This window comes from Poecilia formosa, unplaced genomic scaffold (assembly GCF_000485575.1).
Source record: "Poecilia formosa unplaced genomic scaffold, Poecilia_formosa-5.1.2 Scaffold46, whole genome shotgun sequence".
Taxonomy (NCBI): domain Eukaryota; kingdom Metazoa; phylum Chordata; class Actinopteri; order Cyprinodontiformes; family Poeciliidae; genus Poecilia; species Poecilia formosa.
Window position 1 is genome coordinate 459,311 of NW_006799985.1, and position 24,529 is coordinate 483,839.

At 37.1% G+C, this 24,529-nt stretch overlaps 1 protein-coding gene and 1 long non-coding RNA gene across 3 annotated transcripts in view; both read left to right on the forward strand.

Moving 5' to 3' along the window:
* Positions 1-11,360, forward strand: part of chst8 (carbohydrate (N-acetylgalactosamine 4-0) sulfotransferase 8) — a 164,624-nt gene extending 153,264 nt beyond the window's left edge. For both annotated transcript variants that reach the window (XM_007552125.2, XM_007552124.2), the window contains exons 3-4: positions 3,257-3,285; positions 5,905-11,360. In XM_007552125.2, coding sequence (XP_007552187.1) covers positions 3,257-3,285; positions 5,905-6,957 — 1,082 coding nt within the window. In that variant the 3' untranslated portion in view covers positions 6,958-11,360. The remainder of the gene's footprint in view (positions 1-3,256; positions 3,286-5,904) is intronic.
* A 10,613-nt stretch (positions 11,361-21,973) lies between these two features.
* LOC107836250 (uncharacterized) lies at positions 21,974-23,653 on the forward strand. The gene is made up of 3 exons (XR_001662106.1): positions 21,974-22,223; positions 22,326-22,483; positions 22,762-23,653. It is a non-coding gene; the product is annotated as an uncharacterized LOC107836250 (long non-coding RNA).
* The last annotated feature ends 876 nt before the right edge of the window (positions 23,654-24,529 follow it).

Here is a 24,529-nt window from a genome sequence, read left to right on the forward strand (position 1 = left end):
AAACGGAAACTATTAGCTTCACCAAGTGGATACCACAGAGAAAAAAATGATATTTACAAATCCCCTTGAAATTCAGTTTACGTAGTTGTATTAGCTGCTTCATTCATGCTTTGTGACGAAACAAATCCACCTGATGAAATATACTTTTGGGTTCCTGTTTTGAGAGTGAACTGGTCTTTCAGAGCCAGAATTAACTGCTCTGTTTTCAAGGTTTGATTTATCGAATGAAATCCAACTGTGTCAGACTTATTTCCAAAAATGATTTGAACAGTATAGCAACAAATGTAACAGTTGCAGACCCAGTGTTAATCTGTGTTCCTCGAGACGTTTTTATTCAGCTTGTTCCCTTTTTAAAATAAGAATGATTTAAAAATGTAAATTATTAAGGTATCATTATCCTATAATCAAGATCAAAAGTTTAAAGTACATTCACTTCTCATTGGCATGGATGTCATAATGACATCCATGACATCCATGTCATTATGGGCATGGGATAATAATAATAATCATCATCATTATTATTATTGATGTTTTCAGGAGGGTGGGCTTATTACATAACCAACAAAAACAATAGAAAGTAAACACTGCACAGACAGACACAGGCTTAACTTTTAAGCATAACATATACATTTCTGATGAGAAATAAGACAATTATTGAACTATCTTAGCCAAACGACACAATGCAGGTTTTGAGGAGGCTTTGCATTGGGCTTTTGAACTTAACACTATTTCTGTGATGTACTCACCCATTTTGTCCAGCATGGCACAAAGTGGGGGTGGGGGGAGAAGAATGACTACTATCACATTTACCACAAGTTTAATCACTTGAAACCAACCAATGTAAATGAGCTTCAGTAATTCTTATGATAGAACTGGTGAAATATTTAAGTAGAATTAGGCTAGAACTCAGAAGATGACAATCAATGCTTTGCATGTGGTTTTGCTACAACTTGCTTTGGCAAGTTCATCCACAAAATAGGGGAATTGTATGTGTTTGAGCCAGAGGATGTAAATCTGTATCTCTAACTAAAGGAGAAAATCACATCATTCTTTTTCAAATTCATTGAATTGGTTTGTTATATTATAATAATAATAATAATAATAATAATAATTCGTATTATTATTAGTAGTATTAATAATAATAATAATAATAATTATTATTATTATTATTATTATTATTCCATCCTGATAAGAAAATATATTTCTAATGTATTATTTAAAATACCACAATATGACATGTATCTCCCAAATAAATGGACATAAGCTTCCAGACAGCAATGTATATGATTTCTATATAAAAATATTAAAGTCTTTAAAGTTTATACTTGGATTAAGTTGTAGAAACTATCAAAGAGAATTCCCAATCTCTCTTAAAACTTGGAAAAGGGGCCAGACACAGCAGACACAGCACATTTTATTAAAAACCAGTTAAATCCATGGAGATTTCAATTACCACTAATGGCAGGCTCAAGTTCAATACCCATGCATGTTTTAAACGCTGTTCCTGTTCGTGACTACAATGGACTCCATCAGTTCATAACAGCAGACGCATAAAAAAAAAAAAAAAGCTGCTATCGCTGCTCTCTAATGTGCTTCCCAGGCGATGGTATCTTGGTTGTGATAAATATTCATGGATTGCATGTGTGGCGATGTAAATTGAAATGAAAAATTCACATCCCACATGTACCGCCAGATAGGGCTCGGCGATTAAATAATACACCGCACATCCAAACAAGATCAGACAATGATGTCAAAGGCCGTCAACTCAGACCACAACTCCTTTTTTTATCTTTTTTTTTTCTGTACTGCTCGTTCAAAAGAATGAAGACAAAGACTCAACACACATTGCCACGCAGCAACAGCAAGCTTGGTGGTGCATAGTAATCTAAAACAACACTGAACCAAAGCAACATATTTTATTCCCACCCCACTGAGGCGTGTCTAAGTTTGAGTTAGGGTTGTGCACATCTCATCACTTAAGGGAGGTTTGTGGCCTGCGTCAACAGACCCCCTCTCCTAAACCCCCCTCATGCAGGTTCCTATCACTTCCACCCTCAAATTGGAAGTGACAAGCCACTCAGGCAGAGGTGTCTTCAACCCCCCTCCCCACCTTCCCTGCCCAAATCAACAGCCATGCAGCCCCACTCAGAGCTGTCAGTTTGATTACATATCAGCATGATGGGAGAACCTTAGGAAAGAAGATGTCCAGCAGGAGACGGACCACTAAACACATCGTCTGTCCTTCTGCAGCGCATCTGCCAATACACATCGCACCTGTCCCAAAAACAACACGAAACTCTTTTCTACGTCTCCATTGCTCTCCCACTGTCCTCCAGAAATTTATCAAGCTGCCTCTTCCTCCACTCTGTTCAGTAAATTACATCTTTTCCCATTTTCTTACAAATCCATTCGATTCTCCACGTTCAGTCACTATCCTTTTTTCAATTTTTTATTTTTCTTTCTCCACATTGAGCACAACTAAGTTTCCTTGCTTGTGCAAGTTCATTCCTAACACAGCATATTCAGCTACCTATATTTTACCTGTGTAATGATCAGGCTGTCATATTTTAATATGATTTAAAAGGAGCGATGTGAAGTAATGGGAAGTACTTAATTATTGGAGTTTATGAACTCTCAACTTTGCATGGGCCAGTGAGAGAAATTCACAGTAATATAATAATGAATGAAAGTATCATACATCACTGTGTATGCATAAAAATGTAGTGTAACATTAAGAACACAATAATTGTACTTGTTTTTTGTACATTTATGTCCACTTCTCCAAAAATATTTTCACATTGATTATTGCAGTGGTAATAATGTAAGACAAATGATAATTATAAAAACAAAAAAAACATAATACCATTTAAATTTAGAAGTGGTTTCCAAGTAAAGACACTTACAGTATGTTTCAGAATTTTCTTCAGTTTCAAATGGCAATAGATGATTCTCCCCTTCCTGGTTTCAGGAAATATAAATACTTTCAAACCATGAAATTAGTATTTCTATTTAGTGAGGGGGGGAAAAAAGAGTTAGGCAGTTTACAGGCAGTGCACAATGCTGCATTGTTGTATGCAACATATAACAGAAAAAACTGTATAACTGAACATTTTAGAGGTTTTGTACATGTAAATGTTTATAATCTTGGTAAAGCTTGACGCCGGTATCTGGGCCCATCTCTTAATTGTTTAGCATATGGATAAGAATACTTAACATCTGACATTTTTGTCATTTTTTTTTCTTTGTGTCTCACCAGGAATGAGCTCCCCACAGCAGTCCAAAGAGGTACGTAATGACTGTTTCTCCCAGCACACAGTCACGCAGGTTTCTTGTGACTTGTTATCTATTGGAGGGGAAAAAAAGTGATTGTCAGCCTTGTACCTCTCAGCGAGTCTGATAACATCTGTGTCGAGACGCTGACCCTACACTGTCCCTGCAGTCGCTTTACTGAGTAGACAATCCCACTTTACCAAAGGCAGGTTCCTTTCTTTCAGTTTTTTTCTCACACAATAGGAGTTGTTTTTTTAGTCCTTTCATCTATGCAGCATCAACACAAAGGATTTGATCAGTTTTATAATGTTTCTAGCAAACAGAAAAATACGACAATAACTATGGAGAGTACAATTCCTGATTTTACATAGAGTCTTTAAGATGATGCAATAAATACTTTTCAGACAGATCTGTACTTTTAAACTAATCCCTAAATATTTAGATTGTTGCATAGTTACTTTGATAAATTAAATCTTTGCTCTCCTTAATAACTGTGTTTCTTAAAAGGTGCATGCAGCCATCTTCATCTATTTTTAAGTATAGGATTTTACTAAATCACCAGTGTCATTAAAGAAATAGAGTGGCTACATTTGGCACTATTGGGTCGACTGCTTGCATTTAGCCTCTAAAGTATAAAGTTTATCCTTTTCAGGGAAAAGAAATACTCAACTTAATTACAACTCAAAACTTAATAAGTAGCAGCAAACACAATCACATTTCCAAGATTGCTGTTCAGGCTTGTGCTTTGGAGGAAGGGTCGTTCTTCCCTCGTGAAACTTATTCAGCTCAGAGATGTTCTCTCAATGTGTGGTGCTTTATTGTTTTGCCTCTGCATGATCCACATCAACAGAGGATTTGTTGTCAGTTTTTAAACTGAGAAAATATTACTTTGTTTAGGTTCATCGTTCTGTCTCAGGCTGACAGACAGTAACAAAAACATTATTTTCTGAGATACCCTTTATAAATATGTCCTCCTTTCTCCACTGTCAGTTTAGGGTGTTTGTGATGAACATAGATTGTGATACATCTGGCTGCTGCACAGAACTTCTTGCTTTTGTGATTTGGCACCAGCTTGTCTGTCATTATGGCCGATAAAATGTGTTGGATTTGGGCAACACATTTGAACACCTCTAAAGTCATTAACTATTAATTAAACCAGTATTCAAAGCAAAAGTCAACCAAATTCATTGGAACCTTATTTTATTCTTTATTATCTCTATGTTTACTTGGTAAATTGAGTTCTTTTGTGACTTTTTATCAACACAAACTTCTCCAGGTTTTTTCCTGAGGTGTTGTCACCGTGGTATTTGTTCACTAATATTCTCTAACAAGCATGTTTGGTCTTTAAGATGCGTTCTTTATTTTAGTGTTGTCCAAACCTTTTGCAAAATCGGTAAGTTGAAAAGCATTCGGATGCCATTTTTCTCCAGCTTAGAACATAAAAATTATTTTATTTTTAATTTTCATATTTCTTCTTGCTTTTACCTATTTCAATCCAACTAAGTATTGCAGATGTTTGGCTTAATAAAAGGAAGTCATATTGTTTTCCAACTTTTTGGGTTTTTTTTCTTGTTTTAGTTTGTTGTGTAAAAAGTCAAACTACTTACTATAATATTTAAAAAGACATCAAGAAATATGGTTGACTAAAGAAACATCATTCCCATTTGCTGGTGGGCCTAATTTGTGCCATTCTTGTACTGCGGTCAGGGGCCACACAAAAATATCCCAAGGGCCCCATTTTGAACAACCTTGTTTCATAATATGCTGACTTGTCCTCTGCTCTTCTAATAAAAACAACAACATATTAGATATCACATTAAGTAAAAGGTTGGCATGATGATTGATCCTTTGAGCCACATGCAGTTAAGTGTTCAGGTAGTTCACCAGTAAGAGAGAGAAAGTATGTTTTACTTGCAGACGATTCATCAAGTAGGTGTTACGGGCTCTCAGCTGACCCTTGCCTTCTCCTTTTTCTGCTGTGTTCATCAGCAGCAAGGAGACTTGCAGCACAGCAAAGCCTAAAGAAAGGGGATTTTGCACCATAGCTTTCTGTGTCTAGCTTGACTTGCACATTAAACAGACAGGGAGGAAACACTCCCTATTTTTCTCCCTTTACATGTCCCTGCAGATGAAAGAATCTGGCCTTTTAAGTCAGAAAGATGAGCACCGGAGATTTATGATGGCCCTGTCACCTTGTCTGTAGTAAAACTAAAATTATACATCTAGTCCATTGGCTTAATGATGTCATTACAGCATTTAATTGAAATAAAATGTCAGAATGTGTGATGGCCTTAGCCGTCGTCTGATGATAATCAGGCAGTAGATGATTCTAATTTACATTCCCCATTTAGTGTTTATAAGACATTTATATGATGTTACAGCTCCGTTTATTGATAGGTCACGGATTACATTGAGCTCTATGTGACATTTGCAGTTCACAAAGTTATACCTTTGCTTAAGCAGTGGTAAAACAGCACCATCAAGTGACCGATTTGAGAATAAAACCTTCCTTTTTTTTCAGACAAGCACACTCTTGCATGCTTATTCCCATTTTTAGCACAAAGTGTATTTTTTTGTTTCGTCTCACATGTCTGCTGCTTTTTCATTCCTTCTGTGTTGTCATTGTTTGATCAGGGCCTCCAAGCTGCAGAAGCCAACCCCGTCTCCCCAATGCAACACCCGAACGTTGAGGAGAGCAAACAGAAAGCTACCACTGTCTCTCAGGAGCAGGATATAGGCACCCCTCAAATCACCAAGAGACAACGCAAACTACTGAAAACAAGTCCTCAGATCACCCACAGCAAAAATGTCTCCCTAACATCTCTTCCTAGTTTTTCTGCAGAAGGGAGCCGGAGTAACCTCTCAAGTATCTTAGAAGCTCGGAAGCAAGTGATGAAGAATATGTGTGCAAAATATAAAAGCGGCATCTCAAGGACAATCACACCAGATCATGTGAAATACATATATGTGGAGGAGAAATACAAAGTATTGTATTGTGAGGTGCCCAAATCAGGCTGCTCCAACTGGAAGAGGACCCTTATAGTGTTGTCGGGCAAGGCGTCCAACCCGGACAGCCTTAATCATGAACAGGTACACTATGGTGGGTACCTCAAGACACTGAACAGATTCAACCAAAAAGAAATAATGCACCGTCTCCAAACCTATAAAAAATTTATGTTTGTCCGTGAGCCCCTGGATAGGGTTGTGTCAGCATACAGGGACAAGTTTGAGAATCCCAATGACTACTACCACAATCTGTTTGGAAAACCCATCATATCAAAATACAGGGTGGCCCCATCTGCAGAAGCCCTTAAAACTGGCAATGGGGTCACATTCAAAGAGTTTGTGCAGTACTTGCTGGATGGCCACCGACCGGTGGGAATGGACATCCACTGGGAGCAAATGAACAAGCTTTGCCACCCTTGTCTCATAGACTACGACCTGATCGGCAAGTTTGAGAACATGGGGGAGGAGTCCAACTTCCTGCTGCGAATGATCGGAGCACCGGACAGCCTCAAACTACCTAGTTTTAAAGACAGGAATCCAAAAGACGTGCGGACCTCTAAAGAGATCACGGAAAGATACTTTTCCCAGGTCAGCTTGATGGAGAGACAGAGAGCGTACGATTTCTACTACATGGACTATCTGATGTTCAACTACTCCAAGCCTTTTAATGATCTTTACTAGTCTATCACATGCCATGGATCTTTAATCAGTAACATTCCACATCTACATCTCTACCATGGTTTTAATCCTAACACAAATAACAACAATTCATGCGCATCATTTGGTTCTTTGGACCCAAGCAGAGACCAAATATTTGGATTTAACAAAACCTTATTTTTCTTGGGGGGGTTTTCACCACAAATATATTTAGTATTTAAGTTGTATTAAATTGTCCAACTAGTCAGTGATTTAAATAAATGTGTAAACACAAACACAGTGATAGAGTTAATAGACTTTAATCTTAGCGTGAGTCAAGTCGGCGTTGTAATAGATGTAAGGGAGAGATGGGCAACAATATTTACAGTGAAAAGGGTTAAACAAGTGTTAATGTCAGATAAAGAGAACCTGAGTTAAAAAAGATAGAAAGCAGTTTTTAAATGAGGATTTAATTTAGTAAGGTTCTAAAGGCATCCAAACCAACATGGACCTTCATCGGAAAAGTAATCACTGCTCTTGTTAAATCATGAATTGATTGTGCTGCACCCACAGCTGATTAATTATATTTATAACAAACACTTGTTGGCTGCTTTTTGGCTTACTTGTGCAGTTAATTCATGATTTGAAAAGGATTTTAATTACTTTTTCACATATGGCCAGGTTGGTTTGAACAACTTTATTTCTGGCTTGTTTTTCCTCAGTTAATATTTTCTCTGATATTAGAATTAGTTTGACAAGCAGAGACATTTGAATGTGTCAAAAAAGCTATGTAACTTTGAATTACTACTATTTAATTCTTGGGGGAGAAATAAAGTTTCATTCCTATTGGCCTCTTGAAAATCAACTTCTTTTATTTAGAAATTTGAAATGTTTTTTTTTTTCCATTTATTATGTGACTTACAGTAGGTCAGCCATCAGTATACCTCTGTGTATGAGTTCTAATGCAGATCATTTGTGTAAATGACTTTACTAATATAAACTATAACAAACTTATACTCTTAATATTAAGAGTAAAAAAAAAAAAAACTTTAAAATGTGTCAAATGCTGCCCGCTTGAAAGCTGTGTGCACTTATTGTAGCATTTTTATACTTCTAACACAAACATAATATATATGTAGTCTAACTCATAACTGTGCTGTGGGTCCACCGTCACCAGAGGTTGTTTCTGGAGGTTGTTGGCGTAAATGCAAGGCATCTCTATATTTGCAAGGTAAAAGTTGTTGTTGCCAATATCCCTGTATGTTGGTGGTGCTGACTTGCCAGTCAATCAAATCCCTCAAAATGAAGTGAGCAGCATGCTGTTGTTATGCAGACAAAAACAGTTGCAGTTGATTTCAGAAATGTGTTCCTTGAAATATTGGACAAGGAAAAGATTGTGGCCAGACTTCACCATCAGCCGCGCTAAATATCTCCTGAACAGCTTTCACTTCCAGATCTCACGCCGTCCGTAGCCCTATTTATATGTATCACATGTAATCTTCACTACTGTACAGGCTTCTTTCTGACTCTACTGGGTAGAATTGTATAATGGGCATTCAGATGACTATATATTTTTCTATGTATTTCTAAAATCCATGTGAATATATATACAAAAAAAGATATACTTAGTGCTTCTTGGTGAAAGTACGTTTAACTCTATTTGATGTCATTTATCTCTCTTTGAGTAATACTAGTGTAGAGTGTTGTGTCACTGAAGAGTTTCTTTCCAAAGCTGAATATCCACCAGCAGAAAACCTTTCTGAAGACGTAGGAACAAATTGAGCACACAAGATTCTGCACAGGTGAAATTGTAACAGTTGGTGGTTTAAGGTGCATTTCCACTGCAGGAACCTTTTCCAGGAAGCAAAGTTGTTGGGTTTTTTTTTACCTTGGTTTCCACTTCAGAAACAAGGGCCAAATCAGATAACCAAGGTAGAAATATATGCAAAAGCTGTTCTGATAGAGGTGGGGGGAAAAACTGATGGGCTTTGAGCTGTGGGTGCAACATATTTTTTACAGGTTGAACATATCCCAGCATTCTGTTTCAGTCATCCCTGCTTAACCTTTTCACAGTTAATTTGAAATAATGAGACAAGAGTAATTATTAATGGTGTTTGAAACCATAAAAGTCCCCTCGCTCTTGTAGAGAATCATGTTAACATTCAAACACATTAATGAAATCATCTAAGCTTGGTGGTTAGCTGAATAAATTAGATGAACCACAGACTTCTACTTTCAGCCATCTGTGGAAATTGGAGAGTAACATTTGTGTGAAAGCAGATTTTTAGATATTTTAACTGTCAATGTTACAATACTATACCACATTTATATATTGAGATGCATTAACATTGAAGCTGGTGCAGCCTTTGTGTCCTCTTAATGGAGTCGTTAAGTTTTAAAATTCAGTGGATTTTTTTTTTCCTTTTTCCTTTTCTCTCCTTTGATTCACAACAAAATCTGCCAAAGTAAAAGTTGCAGTTATAACTTTAAAATTGAAATATAAAGAGTGATCACAATATCCGTTATTGTTGTCATTGTCAAAAATAATAGCTTTTATTGTTCGGATTTGAATCAGCACAGCTCACATGAAATCCATTTTAGTCTCTCATTTCCACAAAGTTTGAAGTGGTGGTACTTGGTTTTAACTGATATGAACCGATCTGATCTCCTGTTGAAGTGGGCAAATATCTGCGCCTCAGCATCAGTGGACATAGTTTGTGAGTGACCACAGACAAAATGCACATAAAATGCAAGGATGAAAAAAAAAATGTTTCCAGGAAATTAAGTCCCTCTGGAATAATTCTGGGTCTCATTGTGGAAACGCACCTTTAGAGAAGAAAGCATCCTATTCTGTAAAAAAAAAAAAAAAAGGATATATAAAAGTTTGGAAATAAGCTCTTTGATTATTTAAACTCTGATGCTTGATGAGCTTAATTCCCCCTCATAACACATCTTGGCTCCTGACATTTTGTAACCCCAAATTAGTTTTGTGTGTGTTTAGTGGATGGCACTGAATGAGGTTTTTAGCTCCTCGACACAAAAATGCGTCTTTCACCCCTCTGAAAGTGTATATTATAGAAACACTGCTGGAATACACTGGAGCTGCACTATCATGTCCATGGTAATACACCACCGATATATTCCTCACACAGAATGCAACTTTCAGGACATAAAAATGTGTTCTGTTTGGACTCAAAAGTCAGATTTTCCAAAGTCGGCCATCATCAAGTAACCTACCAGGTTCAGTATCTTGTACAGCTTGTGAAATCTGCAGATGCTATTGATAACACTTTCTACACTTTATAACCAGTTGCACTTAGGGTGATGTAAGATATCTATTAGTAAACGTGTTCCTTTTAGTGGTTTTAAACACTTAAGATGGAGAGAAATGCATTGTTATTGTCTTGTATTGCTAACAGTAGGTAGCAACACAGCAACTAGTAAATCCTGCTGGTTTTCCAAATCAGTGCGACATCATTCCCAGATCCAAGCTCCAACTTCTTAGACAAACAGAACGCAGCATAAGACTTACTTTTAGTCGTTGTTGTTATTTGTCTCTATTTGATGCAGGTCACACTACTTAAATGTGCACTAACAGTCTCACTCATGCATACTTGCACTTTGTAATCAGTTGCTAAATTACATTTTAACTGTAGAATTAAGCATGGCTTTAAAATTAAGTGAAAAAAATTACAGTTGTTCAGTCTGTTGGCTCACTGTGAACTTTAGTGAAACTAGTTGCTGAAATGAAGGTTGAGGTCTCTAAATTACCATTTACTTTGATTTAGTTTTAGCTTGCAGGTTGAATTGAGGGGGGAAATGACTAAATTGCTGACACACAAGACAATAACTTCAAGGTAACAATTTGATATGACGTAACTAAAATATATTTATGTTTTTGCTCCTATTAGAACCTAATTAATCATTATTCCGCTTTGCGCTTTTGCTCTCTTGAAATGTTTGTGTTGAAAAATGAAAAATGAGGAAATTAATTTGTCTGTTGAATACAATAAATTATAATTCATAAAATCTATGCCACACATTATAACAGGCTCCATGAAAACAGTGTCACCAGAACAATACAGACTTTAACTGGTGTTAATTATATGAACATTTTGTTGAGACGTACTTGGCTTCATTGCCAGGTTCTACCTATTGTTGAGGTTTTGGGTAAACTGTCCTTTTTGCCAAGCTGTTGCCAAAGCAGTTATTGCAAAGTGTTGTGACAATGTTGTGTTGAGGTAACTGGGGACAAATTTATCATGAGCATAACTACAGTAACAAGTGAATGTATAACCTATTCTTGGTGCAAATGTGTGAAACTGATTATCTTAAGCCCTTTGCCTTATTTTTACACTGCCTATCTAATGGTGTATTTCAGGAAGACCTTTTTCAGGTGGTTATTTCTGGTTGATGAGTGTCTACTAATAAAACTGTCTTTTAGCATATTCACTGTGTTTTCATTCTTTTATTTTCTCACTAGATTATGCAAAGTCAAGATTTGTTTCAGGACGATGCATTCTGACAGATTTTATGTGTAATACTGCTGTGTATTCCTCTGACAGAACTTGTCTAGCATAACTGATAGGAAAGAAAAGTTTTAGACTTTTCAGAGACATAAACCTTTCCTTTGGGATTATCTACGATTAGATTGTAAGGTAATAGGTCTGCAGGGAAGAGTAAGATGTTCATCTCCCCACCAACACCCTCCAGCTCCTTTTGGTGGACTCCATGTTGTTCGTAAGCCAGAAGGGATCTTTCCCCTGAATGCTGGGTTTCCCTCAGGGTCTCCTCCTCTGTGTGGGATGTACCTGAAAACTCTGAAATGTTATCTTTCCGGGGGGGCTCTTATTCAGATACACTAATCACCTCAACGATTTTTTTTTTTTGATGTAAAGAAGAGGTTCAAATCTTACCTGTCCTCCTGAATAACAGAGCTCTTCACTCCGAGTCAAAGACTGAACACAGACACCATAATTTTATACGCTTGTCTTCGGGATCCTGTTCTGTCATAATCCAAATTAGGGCTGTTGTAAAAGAATATTTTAGTAATCGAGTACTCTATAGAGTATTTTTACGATTAATCGAGGAATCAGATTTCTCTCTCTCAGAGCTATGCTACTGGTCTCTCTCTCTCTCTCTCTCAATATGCTGAGAGAGAAAGAGAGACCGCGTCCGACAGCAGAAATGCTGTCGTAGTCCAACCATATGCCACGCTATTTGCCCCCAAATCCTGACAAAACACCTCACAATTCAACATCACACTGCTACATAATAAAACATAATTTAATAAAGCTTAGAGGCAGATGAATTTTCCTCGAGGAATTTTAATAATCGAGGTACTCAAATAATTTGAGGAATCGTTTCAGCTCTAATACAAATCCCATGACCACAGGTAAGGCTTGGAACATTAACAAACCAGCAAATCAAGATGTATTTTATTTTTACAAAAGCAACATACTGCAGCTTTAACTCATTGAGATCCTGTCTGGGAACAGTTCATATCCTGCCACAACGATGACAAGAGGCAGCCATGGGGGATTCAATCCATACCAAGAAGGTCACAGCTTTTGCTTTTGTAATGCAAAGCTCAAAAATCATTTATAAGCATTACTAACAGCTGAAACTCCTAAACTACCTTCCACAAAAAGCCCCAGATAACACAGATAAAAGAAAACTCATGCATGGACAGTCATACTCCCCTCCCTACCACTCTGCAAGGATAAGCAGGTATGGAAAAGGTCTGGATGGGCCGTGACTGGTGCCAAGGTTAAAAATTAATTCATAAATAAAAAACAGCTAAACTTTCAGGTTAAAAATTAATTCATAAATAAAAAACAGCTAAACTTTCAAAAACTCTAAAATGTTCAATTATACATTTTTTGTTACTTTGGTTACATATTTTCAAATCAGCTTAGAAACCCAGAAAATTCAAACATACAATAAATGTATGTAAAAGTATTTGTAAAAGTACAGTTGTAATAAAACATTTAGTGGGATACAGTTTAAACTGTGAACAGATTTCGCAGAAAGTAAGAGAGCACCTTCTTTCAAAACAAAGTAGGTGAAATTAATTTGTGTTTTATTAGACTATACATGAAAAATTTTGTCATTTGAGGGTTTTTTTTCTGTGATTCCTGAAAGCAAAATGCTAACGAGAGTTTTGTGGACAAAAAACACGCCTATTTTTCTTCTACACTTTCATCTTTGTTTATGAGGCCTTAGAGAAATTATCAGACCTGAAGCGACTTGTTTCTTGAATTTTATTCTCCCTCTGCCCTTATCTCTCTTGCCAATGTGTGGAGGAATACCCCTGTATGGGATTCATCAGCTTTTCTTGTTCTGGTAGTATATTCTTTCTTTAGTATTAATTTATTTTGTAAAGAAATATAAGGGTTTAATTTAATGGAATTTTTTCACATTGTGGTATGCCATGCTGACTGTTCTAACTTTCATTTACTACTTAGCTTAAAAAAAGATAATCTACAAATAAAAGTTATGTAATCAGTTTTCATATTTTATTTGCATTATTAGCATTCAGTTTTACCATTGTTTAAATCATGCAAACCATTATGTTGCAGATACTGCTGGCTACTGCATCCTTTTTTGCCTGAATAAAATAAGGATGTGGTAGGAAAAGCAAACAAACCTCAAGCAAGTCAAATACATCTATTTAAACAATCTCAACATTTGTTTTAAAAATGAAGAAAATTTGAAATTTTAAAAAAATAATTGGTAACAATCTAAATTTTGGTCACAAAGTTTAACCACTTTGTCTAGTGTTGGGCTTTGTTTATAATGTTTAGGTTGTTACCGTATTTTTCGGACTATACATTCCCCCACGCTTTGAACTATGCAGTTTATGACCCGGTGCGGTTTTTCTGTGGATTTTTCTTCAACCACCAGGGGGCTCTTTAGCAGGAAGCGAATCATTGGGAGTCAAAATTGGAAATCAAAGAAGAAAGTGCTAATTTTCTTTTGAAGCACATGCTAGCAGCAGGCACGACTGAGAAATGTTTTGAAGCTCATACCCTCTCATCATGGAAACCACACGAAGAAGTTCATATGATGCAGCTTTTGGTTCGGCGTTGGAGACGGAGGGCTGCGTCCTTAATAGCAGATTTATTGTGGAAAACCCAGAGCGGCGGAGACACCAGCCTGGTCTGGCTAATATATGTTTCCAGCTTTTTATTTATTTATTTATTTATTTATTTATTTATTTAAACTTTGTGGGAGGAGCTTAGAGTGGGGTGCGCTCTATAGTCCAGAAAATATGGTAACTTTCTTGCATCTAGAGTTGTTGTTGTTGTTTCTATTAATAACTTCATGTTTTATTTTGATTAGTCTAGCTAGCTGTTTCTGTACTGGGTTATCTCCACTTCTTTTTCTGTCAAGCTGAGGACTCTGGACCTTTTGGTCTAAAAATGACAGACTGCAGCTCAGAGTTTGTTTACAGGATTGTTTAGTTTTCAGAGTGGAAGCTGAGTGATGAAGCATTTTCTGGCTCGTTTGGCAACTCATTTATTGGTCTTTGTCTTGTTGCTGTGCGGATCAAGATAATCCTAACAAATATAGAAAAAATATCTGACTGAAAAGTTTAGAATATATTACCATACAGTAGTGTACAACAGCATTAAGCTCCCTGCTATTTGTTAAGATTCGCTGTCAAGAAGCACAACTTTCTGCAACTATAAAACATATTTTTGAAGCTAATAAACCAACAAAGGTTAAAATAAATCTTGTAGAGATGAACTATTGATTTTAGCCTCTATAACGGATAACTTTAAAGTGCTTGGGATGCGGTGCAGGTGAAGCTTCTTTCTGCACTGCTCTGTATCTATCTTGAGCTTCTCATAGAGGATCCAGCTGAGTGACAGAACGGCTCGATGGGGAGCAGGAAGGACAGGCTGGAGCATGCTGAACACATCGCTGAGAAACTTATCGCCCTATTTTCCAAACCCACACCACTTTCATGTGGCCTGCAGAGTTAGGGCCTGTCTCACAGAGGCTGAAGGAAGACAGAGGATGCTGGCTGTCGGCGCCTGTAACACGGGATGGAAAAACACCGGAAACTGTCCTTATGACAATTGTAGGTGATCACAAACTTCTCTGACTTAACTTTACACAGATCTATTTGCTTCCAAATTTATTTGGATTTGTATCTTGAAAATATGTTCCACAAACCTCTGAAAGGTTGCTGTGAATAATCTGAGTGTATCTAAAAGTATGACCCTGAAGTGCTATTTTCAAAAGACATGTTTAGTAAATATGTGTCAGAGTGTCTCTTAATAAGAGAGGTACTCTTCACTGTTCAGAATAGATTTCTGAAGGATTTTTGAAAGGTCATGATACTGCTTTACTTTTTCAAATTTTACAGATTAGCAAAGGTTATCACGCCACTTCACAATTAATGAAAATATTTAGAAAATATCCTGGTATTTTATTACTACATTTAGATAACACAGAGAGGCTCTGTGAGAGCATGATAGCAATGTGCAACAAATTTTTGTTTGGTTATGAATAGCTGGTGAGTGTCAAGTGTTTTTAAGGAGTCTTTTGTCACTTTTATTCAGAAAAGGGTTTTTTGAATATAAACAACCTTTTATAAAACTTTGCTTAAAAAATGAGAAATGAGAATTATTTTACAAAACCGATGCTGTTCATACAAAGAGTAAAAGCAAAGCATACTTTGAGAACAACCTCTCCATCTTGAGCATCCATAAATTCAATCCTAATATTTGAAGGTTTCTGTCTGTGACTCTTAAGTCGTTCCACATCTTCGTTGGCCCATAAATTCCCCTCACTGTGATTCCCATCAGATTTTTCCATTGCTGGTAAATATTCACTGCAGCACAGGCCTGAGGTGTTGAAACCAGCGCTAAATGATTGTTTGGCATAAAGAAATCAAAGTTGTATTAAATTCCCCGAAGGTGCTCACATCATCTCACAAATGCATGTTTAATGTCTACAATAGCAACTTTTTTATTCTGAGATGCAAGTCATTTCAAATTGCAGCCTTTATTCTTCCATCACATTGCTGGTGCTTGTCGGTTCCGAGGGAAAGGATTTGTTTCATTTCCATTCTGTGATTAGATCAGAGCCGGTACTTTACGATCTCTGAATGTACAATCATGTTCTGAAGCAACTCTCGCTGTGGCAGCAGCCGCATTTTTAAATCATGCTACCATTTCATCTTGTGAGATGCCATTGTTTTGATAAGACAAACAGCAGTGCTCTCTCCTTTGTCGAGCTGTTTCTATGAATATGAGATCATGTGTGTGCTGCTGTGGCAGATGAATATTGCAGCATAAATTGATCAGACTGTAGAGTTAGAAATTTGATTAAATGCTCAAGGCTTGTTTTGGCAGCAGCATTGTACAAAGTCGTGAGAGCACTTTGGGCGCAGCTAAAACTGCATGGAAAACAAAAGCCATCCATTTACCTCATTAGTGTGCGTGGAAAATCTTGACATGCTTTGAAGAGCGCATGCTTGTGTTGCTAAATCAGCTTAAGGGCCCAGAGCAGACATACAAGAGAGGCAACCAAACATTTTCCCAAAGTGAGAATCAACCTTCCCTCGGTTGGCAGGACTGACTTTGCTCTATTTTTCAGGCATTATTGTACTGACTTCCTCAGTTAATCTTCATGTTTGCCTTCGAGACAGCATTAACATGGCAGATGACAGGTTCCTGCTGATTCTCTGACGACAGCCCTCTATCACACAAACACAACGAGGCACAGACACACACGTTGTACTGTAGACAAAAGAGACACTCGCTCAGCTGCTTTCACACCCTCATGAGTAACAGAGCCTTTGAAAAAATCACCAACTTGCTGACAGAAGCAACTCAACTTTAGGTGTTGACTTTTTGAACATGACTTCCTGACAAGGGGATTGATAAGAAGCCCAGGTTTATTTAAAATCTTTGAATTTAGGTCATGGCTCAAATTACTGTAGGGACGGGGAGGATTTAATCCTCCTATTAGCGATCTGAATACTTTAACAAAAACAAAATGCATTTGTTTCTTTTCATGTTGTCTTTTCTTGTTTCTTGTTCACATTAGTGCTCAGCTACATTGAGATTTTGTCTTATTGATATCTCAAACCATTTCAGATCTTAATTTTTTTTTTTTTTTTGGTAAAGTTTCTTGAGATGATATTTATTGTGAATAAATAAACTTCACTGAATTCAACTGAACTGTTTTCACAGAAACGGTTCAAACCTGAATCCCGGCCATCAGGAAAGAAGTCTTCAACGTTATGTATGTTTAGTGTACACTTCCCAATAATCCTATTTAGGTAAAAAAAAAAAAAAATCTTTATTATGAGCATATTTAGACTGAAAAAAATGAATTTCCCCAGTTCCTGGACAGAGTCACCGCTAATGTCACAGTGAAGGCTTTGAAAAAATATTATCACCCTGCAGTTTGTCTGTACTTGTCTCATCTAAAACCTCAATTTAGTTCATGGATATTATCTGCAAAGTGTAACTGAAAAGTCTTTATTCTCAGGTATTAAATCTAAATAAATAATCAGTGGTTTCTTTTCCCCCTTTCAGTTGCCAGATCTGTTTTTATGCAGATTTCATTATGTTTTCATGCATGCTGTTAACACACAGTATACGAACAGTATTTTCTCATTTTTCCCAGGACATGTGAAGCACAGCCACATGATGGCAGTGCTGCATCTGATATGCTGCTAACGCCGAACACCGCTACCGCGTTTCCCAGAGTGATGCTCAGTCTTTGACATGGAAGTATGCACAGTATAGAAATGAGCACTTTTTCAAGCAATTTGCCGTCAGCATCTGTCAGTCTGCTATCTTGACACTAAAACATCCACAAAAGTCCTCTAATTAGGCTACACACTGAAATAGACATAAATTATGCAGCAGCTTTGATGAAGTCGAATCAATAAACACAGGTTTTATAATGAGGTCACGCAAGCTACTGTGGGCTGAGCGCTTCTTTAACCTTGAGGCAGTTTTGCTACTAAGCTGACACAACTGTCAAGAAATCCTGAAACATTTGAGCTGATAAAATGCCGCATTGCTTTGCTTTCTCGTATTTATACCATCATGCCTCCCCTCGGGTTTAATGACAGCATATTGCGGATGTATTTTTAATATGAGAACACACCGAGAGTTGAGGCGAACATCTGGATGATGATGTTGATGGACAGGAGAAGGAAGGAAAGACTCTGTCATGAGAGTGCTAGAAGAGCGTGATTACGCATCACATGTTTTTATTTCAAAATCACCTTTGACCCTTGCAAGCCAACTTGCGTATTTTCACAGTTAAGACATCTGACATGGATACTGAATGAATTAACTTGCTTTCATTTCATGGCATCAGAACAGAGGTGTGTGAGCTTTTTTTCAGCTGATTTTATGCTGCAGTGTTTAACACTTGTTCCTGACTGTTCCCTCCTAAAAGGAGCACAGTGTTCCAGTATTGAATGCAGTGATGCAAACTCTCTTGGCTGTGCAAAAGGCATCACATACCAGCATCTAGGGTGCTTAGAAATGTGAGGAAGAAACAGTTTGACAAATAACTCCAATTTGTCTTGACAAACCCGAGTTTTCAAATATTAAAAATAATATCTTTTGCTATCTTTTGTGTGGATTTTTAGGAAAAGGGTATTTGGTGTGACCAACAACTTTTTATCATTCAACATTTATTTGTTTAATCTGATGCCCCTAAATAAAGTCTTATGTAACTACTTACCAGAAGTCATCTAATTTAACTTAATAAATACTTCTGTTCTGTGAAGACCTTAGCAGTTTGTTTGAGAGTATTAGTCAACAGGAGAGCTTTATGAAGACTGAGAAACATGAAAGAAAGGCAAAGGATAAAGCTAAGGAAAAGAAAAATCCTGTTAAGTTATAAATCACTTTTTAATCCATTAATGAGAAAATGGAAAGCATATGGAACAAAGTTCCCCAGTTAACCCAAAAGGTGTGGCAACGAAAGCATTAATCAGACAAAAAGATGGTAACTCTGCAGGAGCTTCAGATTCAAAGTTTATGTGGGGAAATCTTTTTGACAGGACAGCGATGAGCCCTGCACTAATGCTTTTCTTCATCTCTCACCAATAAGCTGGTCAGAGTTCATCAGAAAATGAGTGAATGAAAGTAAAAATGGTTTTGGTAATTTTCTTGCAATGTTTAGCTGCATCCCTTTGAAAATACACCAGAATCAAATAAGTGACTTGTTACCAGGCTGCTGCAGAACTGAATGACCTGCTGATGAGGGATTTCATCCATTTTATTCAGATACTTTGGAGAACAGATGCATCCAAACATTGTTGAACTACGGTTTTGGAGGACTGGACTTGGGCACCGTATTAGGGTTTATAACATAAAACCCCAATAAAATATGCTGAGATTTGTGGGTATAATGTGACAAAATATCAAAAAATGGAAAGTAATTTTAAAAGGCACTATATATCTGTATTCCTGAAGATTGCATCAGTAACTGACTTTCCATTACAAATGTGCACAGCCCTTTGTCAATATTCTGCTAATGTTGAATTTTGCAATTGCAGTGTTTCTATTAAATAAGAAATGTGATTAAAATCACACGTGGATGAGTTTGTTCACAGGATAAGCCATTAAAAAACATCCTGCATCATGATTCTCCAACTACTTCCTGTCATCTTCTTCTTTGTGGTTTGCTGCAGTGGCAACATCCTGCTGTTGATTATGTGAATCATGTTTCTTTTTGTTTTTTTTGTTTTTTTGTTTCCGTTGCAGTTTTCAAAAATAAACTAATTTCAGGGCGGCCAAAAAACGACCTCGTCCCAACGTCAAAACTTTTGATCAAAAGACAAAAGTTATTTCAGAATTTGCGTGTTTCCATTAAGCAAAATTTTTTTTCCAAATGTCAAATTGTGAAAAAGTAGACGTATGGGTTTCCTCTCATCTCCCACAAACATCCAAAGGTCCACCAGCTTTAACCCTCTCCTGCTCCCTTCAAAGATTGAAGGGGAGCTTTTAATGAATCATCCCCGTTCTCCCATCATGTTCAGAGCTATGCCTTCCCTTCTTCAAGCAGCGTGAGTGATGAAAGTGACAGAAGAGACACCTGCCCTAAACCACAGCTGATAAAGGGGGAAAGAAACAACGAGGGAAGTGGAGGGAAGTGGGCGCCATGCCTGATGGGAGAAACACACAAGGAGGGAACAAACTTGCAGAGACTATCACTTATAGTGACAGGCCAGGAGGTGCCGTGCTATTAGCAGGCCGAAGGGCAGGCCCAGAGCGCAGCTCGTCCCACCTAGGATGGATGGGCCTCTCTCTTGGGACTAAATTAATACTGGGAGTCGAGTGAATTGCTTTTGGAACAATGTCCTCCTAAGGAGCTAATCAGACAGGAGTTATCTAGGAGCGCCTGGAGGCTGGCTGCAGCGCTGTGGCTGCCTGGCAGACGGCAGGTGCACCATGCCGACTCACAGCAGCTCGCTCATGAGCAGGGCACAGTGTGGTAGTGTTCATTAGACAATGACAAAGTTTCCAAAGACGAGAACTTCCAGCGCAAAAAAGGAAAGGAAAGGAAAGCAAAGCGGAAGCCTGAACAGGTTCTAACCATGAATAAAAGAAAGAAGAAGTTTAATGTTCAGGTAAGATTTTTGATGACGTGCCATGTAAATGGAGTCATATTCTGTGTGGTGGTAAGGGGCTACTTTGCTTCCTCAGGATCAGGATGACTTGCGGTTTTTGAGGGATTCTGCTGTCCACCAAAAACTTCAGAAGGAGAACGTGCGGCCATCAGCTTGTGGCCTTAAGCAGAATCTCATTGGGGATTTACGTCAGGACAAATGATCTGAAGCACATAACAAAAACTCTACCACGATGCTTTTGAAGTGGCCTACTCAAAGTCTGAACATCTCAGATGGAAATACTGACCTGAAATGACCCATACATGCTCCCAAATCTCAAATGTGGCTGTGAAGAGAAATAAAATACTTTTTTTTGCTCCAGCTGCTTGATGGTAGTTATTAGGTTTTATTTTTTATCGTCTTCCCTTAAAAACTGCAATTTATGAATTTATTATTTAAATTAATTTAATGATTTAAAACATGTAAGTTAAACAAAAAAGCAAACGTAAGGGAGAAATATGTTGTCATGGCACCATGTTTTAATTAAAGTCAACAAGAAAATTAAATTCAACTTGATAAGAGCAAAGTATATTACACTAATGCAGTTAATATCCCAGAAAGCAACTTAAGAAAACATTTGGTACTAAGAAATGTTTACATTTCAATGTTTGATCTCATTTTTATAATAAGCATTGTTATTTTATTCATTGAACAAAATAACGAAACTGTGTTTTATAACTGAAAAAAAAGGTTAGAACACCCTTCAATCAAATTGGCAGTATTACACGCTTTAGAAATAAGTTAATGAAATAACTTAATTTAGACATTTCTTGGAAGTATCTACCAGTTTCTGGCATCAATTTAAAGAAAAATTGCTCCACTCCTAAGTTTCAGCTGTGACATGATTGAAGAGTTTCTTTCATGTGCAGGCAATAATCTCAATTAGATGTCACATTTCGTGATTCTCCACCAGTTCTTGGTGGTTTTACTGGTATATTTTGTTCATTGTCAAAATATGACAATTGATTTTTTCCAATTGATCTTTAATTTTTCTCAAGGACTGTCTGATAAACAATAAAAGTAATGGTGCATTCAATGACATGTTCAAATAGCAGGCAAATGTGACAACAATCCAATAGTTCAAGATTACATCAGCGTGGAAATACTTCAGTTATTATTTCACTTTCAGAGGTTTTCACCGAAGGCAGAGAAACTAAATATATAAACAATTGGTTGTTGGGTGGTTTTATTAACACATTCTGCCACAACCAGCACTTTAAGGACATTCATGACCTTGAAATGAAAATGAGTTTGACCCCCCCGGTTAAGATCAGACCATATTCAGGTGTTGGAGTGTTTGACAGGCCTAATTACGATCCGCAATCTGTCACAAAACTTGAAAGATGTGTCTACTTCACAAGTATGCACCAATTTGTCTTCATCTGTGACATTAAATAAATTGAAGTTTGTGGCTGGAATGTGAAAAACTGTGTGGAAAACTGAAAGTCTGTGAATTATTTTTCAAAGTACTGCAGTAGTTATCAGGCAAAAGAATAAACTGACAGTTTTCCAGAAGTACTTGTTGTCTGTCGCCTACTTTATTCCTTTTTCAGCAGGAGATGATATCAAATAGCAGAGCAATAAACTGACAGGATTTCTGGCTCAAACTGACAACTCACCGCAGAGATTATACACAGGAGTCAGACATGATGTACGAAACCGTCAGCAGTAGTTTTGGGTGCAGAATGGAAACTTATGGTACTTATGACCACTTATCACAAAGTGAGCGACTTGTTTTCTCACCTTGCATCAGGCTCTCCCAGAAGCAAGAAGCTCCTCCGGCTAGCTCCAGGCTCATTCCTGCCCGGATCCCCGAAGGATGGAGAACACATTCAGACTGTGATTCACCGCAAAAAACAAATACATCACAAGTGACTGGCTCTGTATAACTCTGTCAAAAAACACCAGGAGGTTAGATACTTATAGTATAAGTTATTGTTTCACTGCACTTTTGTAATGTAACCATTAATATTTGTTTTCTTCACTCTTTACTGTGAATTGTAGGCATATAATTAATCCAAGAGCCGATTCACAGGAATTATAATCTGCAATTTAAGTTAAAATAAACTCACATATTTTTCTGCCCTCCTGTTTTTAATCTCGCTTTTATTGTTTATCCTCTGCAAAATAGTGTTTTTGTTGCCCTCCTCACCCAAAGCTTCTCTCCTCCTCCTCTTCTAACTCTCCAGATTTGTTCCTGAGTTTGTTGTGAGCTGAACTCCATCTCTCCACCTCAGAAACTGCAGCTGCTCAAATCTGCTCAAACACCCAGCCAGACAGAAAACTCAACAATCAGTTATTGACCTGTAATTTGTACAAGTATGTCCTTTTTCCAAAATATTAGTTTCTTCACTTGATTTAAGTTCAGCAAGAAGAAACTTGGGTAAGTTTAAATTGTTTATTATCCTTTTTTGCTGCAGTAGAAATCTATTCAGAAGTTGTTTTCTGTATGCACGAGTGTGGATGGTATACCTGCTTTTAATGTCACTTCACTGGACTCTAAAGTCTCTTTGTTTTGTCTCATTCTACACACTGCCACCTACTGACCAAACAGTTTAAGTAAAGAATGCCTCAAACCAACTGTGGCTGACTAAAAAAATTGATGGAAGTACAGTATCTGACGGAAAGAAAGGCTAACATTAGGTCAAATGAAGTATGATCCAGTTCTGTGATGGTATGAAGCACCAACATATTAGCAGTAGATGCTGTAGGTCTTCTGACTTTTTTCCAGTACATAACATATATGGGATTGTTCACAATGTTCCTTCCTTAGACATATTTTGATATGTAGTGTTGAGACACTATGGTTCAGTTGTCTGGCCCTCAAAATGTGTTTCTCATTTAATCCAGTTAAAGGCTTCACCTTGCTCATTTGCCGCAGCTTTTAACACATTATCTATTGAGGCAAAATCTTCACTTGTCCCTTGTTTCTGACAATCAGTTGCCATGACAAAGACATAATCACTTCACCTATCAGCACTCATAATGTTTGGTCTGATTAGTGTGTGTCCAAGCATTTGCTGGTTTCTTCTTGTTAATGGAGAGTTTTCCTCTCCACTGTCGCTACATGCATGCTTGGCATGAGGGATTGCTGCAAAGTCACAGAGACATTGCATGCTCATCTAGGAGGAGAGGATGCTGCAAGTCAATGGCTGATCCAATATGTAGGGATTACTTTAATCAACATTTTCTTTAACCAATTTTAATAATAAATGTAACTTTACTGCTTTGTTTGATAACTAGGATCAATTTGAATGTATGAATAATCAGATTGAATTGATTTGTTTTTAGCAACGCGCCTTGAGATGACACGTGCTGTCAATCGGACTGTAAAAAGAAACTGATACTGAGCAACATCTCAGATGGCAAGGAGTGGATGAAAAAGTTGATGTGTAGAATTCAAAGGTTATGAAACACCTTAAAAAAGACAAACTGCTTCTGGCCCTTGGACAACCTTTATAATACATTAAAATGTTCCTTTATTGAGAGATTATGGAAGAATATTAATGTAATTCATTAAGTGGTTCTCATCATCTACAATTACAACTTGTGTCAAGCTGTTCATGTTTTAAATCGTATCGACAGAGAAATGTAGCGTATTCAAAATATTTTTTCATCTTGTTTCAACTCATTTTTGAGTTCAGATATAAAGTTAACACACTTTGATGGTTAAAATAGCACATATTTAAACAACTGTTTGGACAAAAAAAGTATCCACTGTTCATAAACAGGTAGAATTGCTCGTAATATAATTTACTTAAAGGAAATGTATTTTCCTAATGTGCTTTTTAAGAATTAATTTTAATTTTACAGCTTTATTCTATGTCAAAACTGTTTTATGCAAGTTTGTTTTATCTTTTGCTAATTAAACAACTTCAGATCAATGGCAGCTGAATTGTTTCAGCTCTGTTTTAGAAACATTTGTGCTAACAATTACTTGAAAATATGAACACTTAA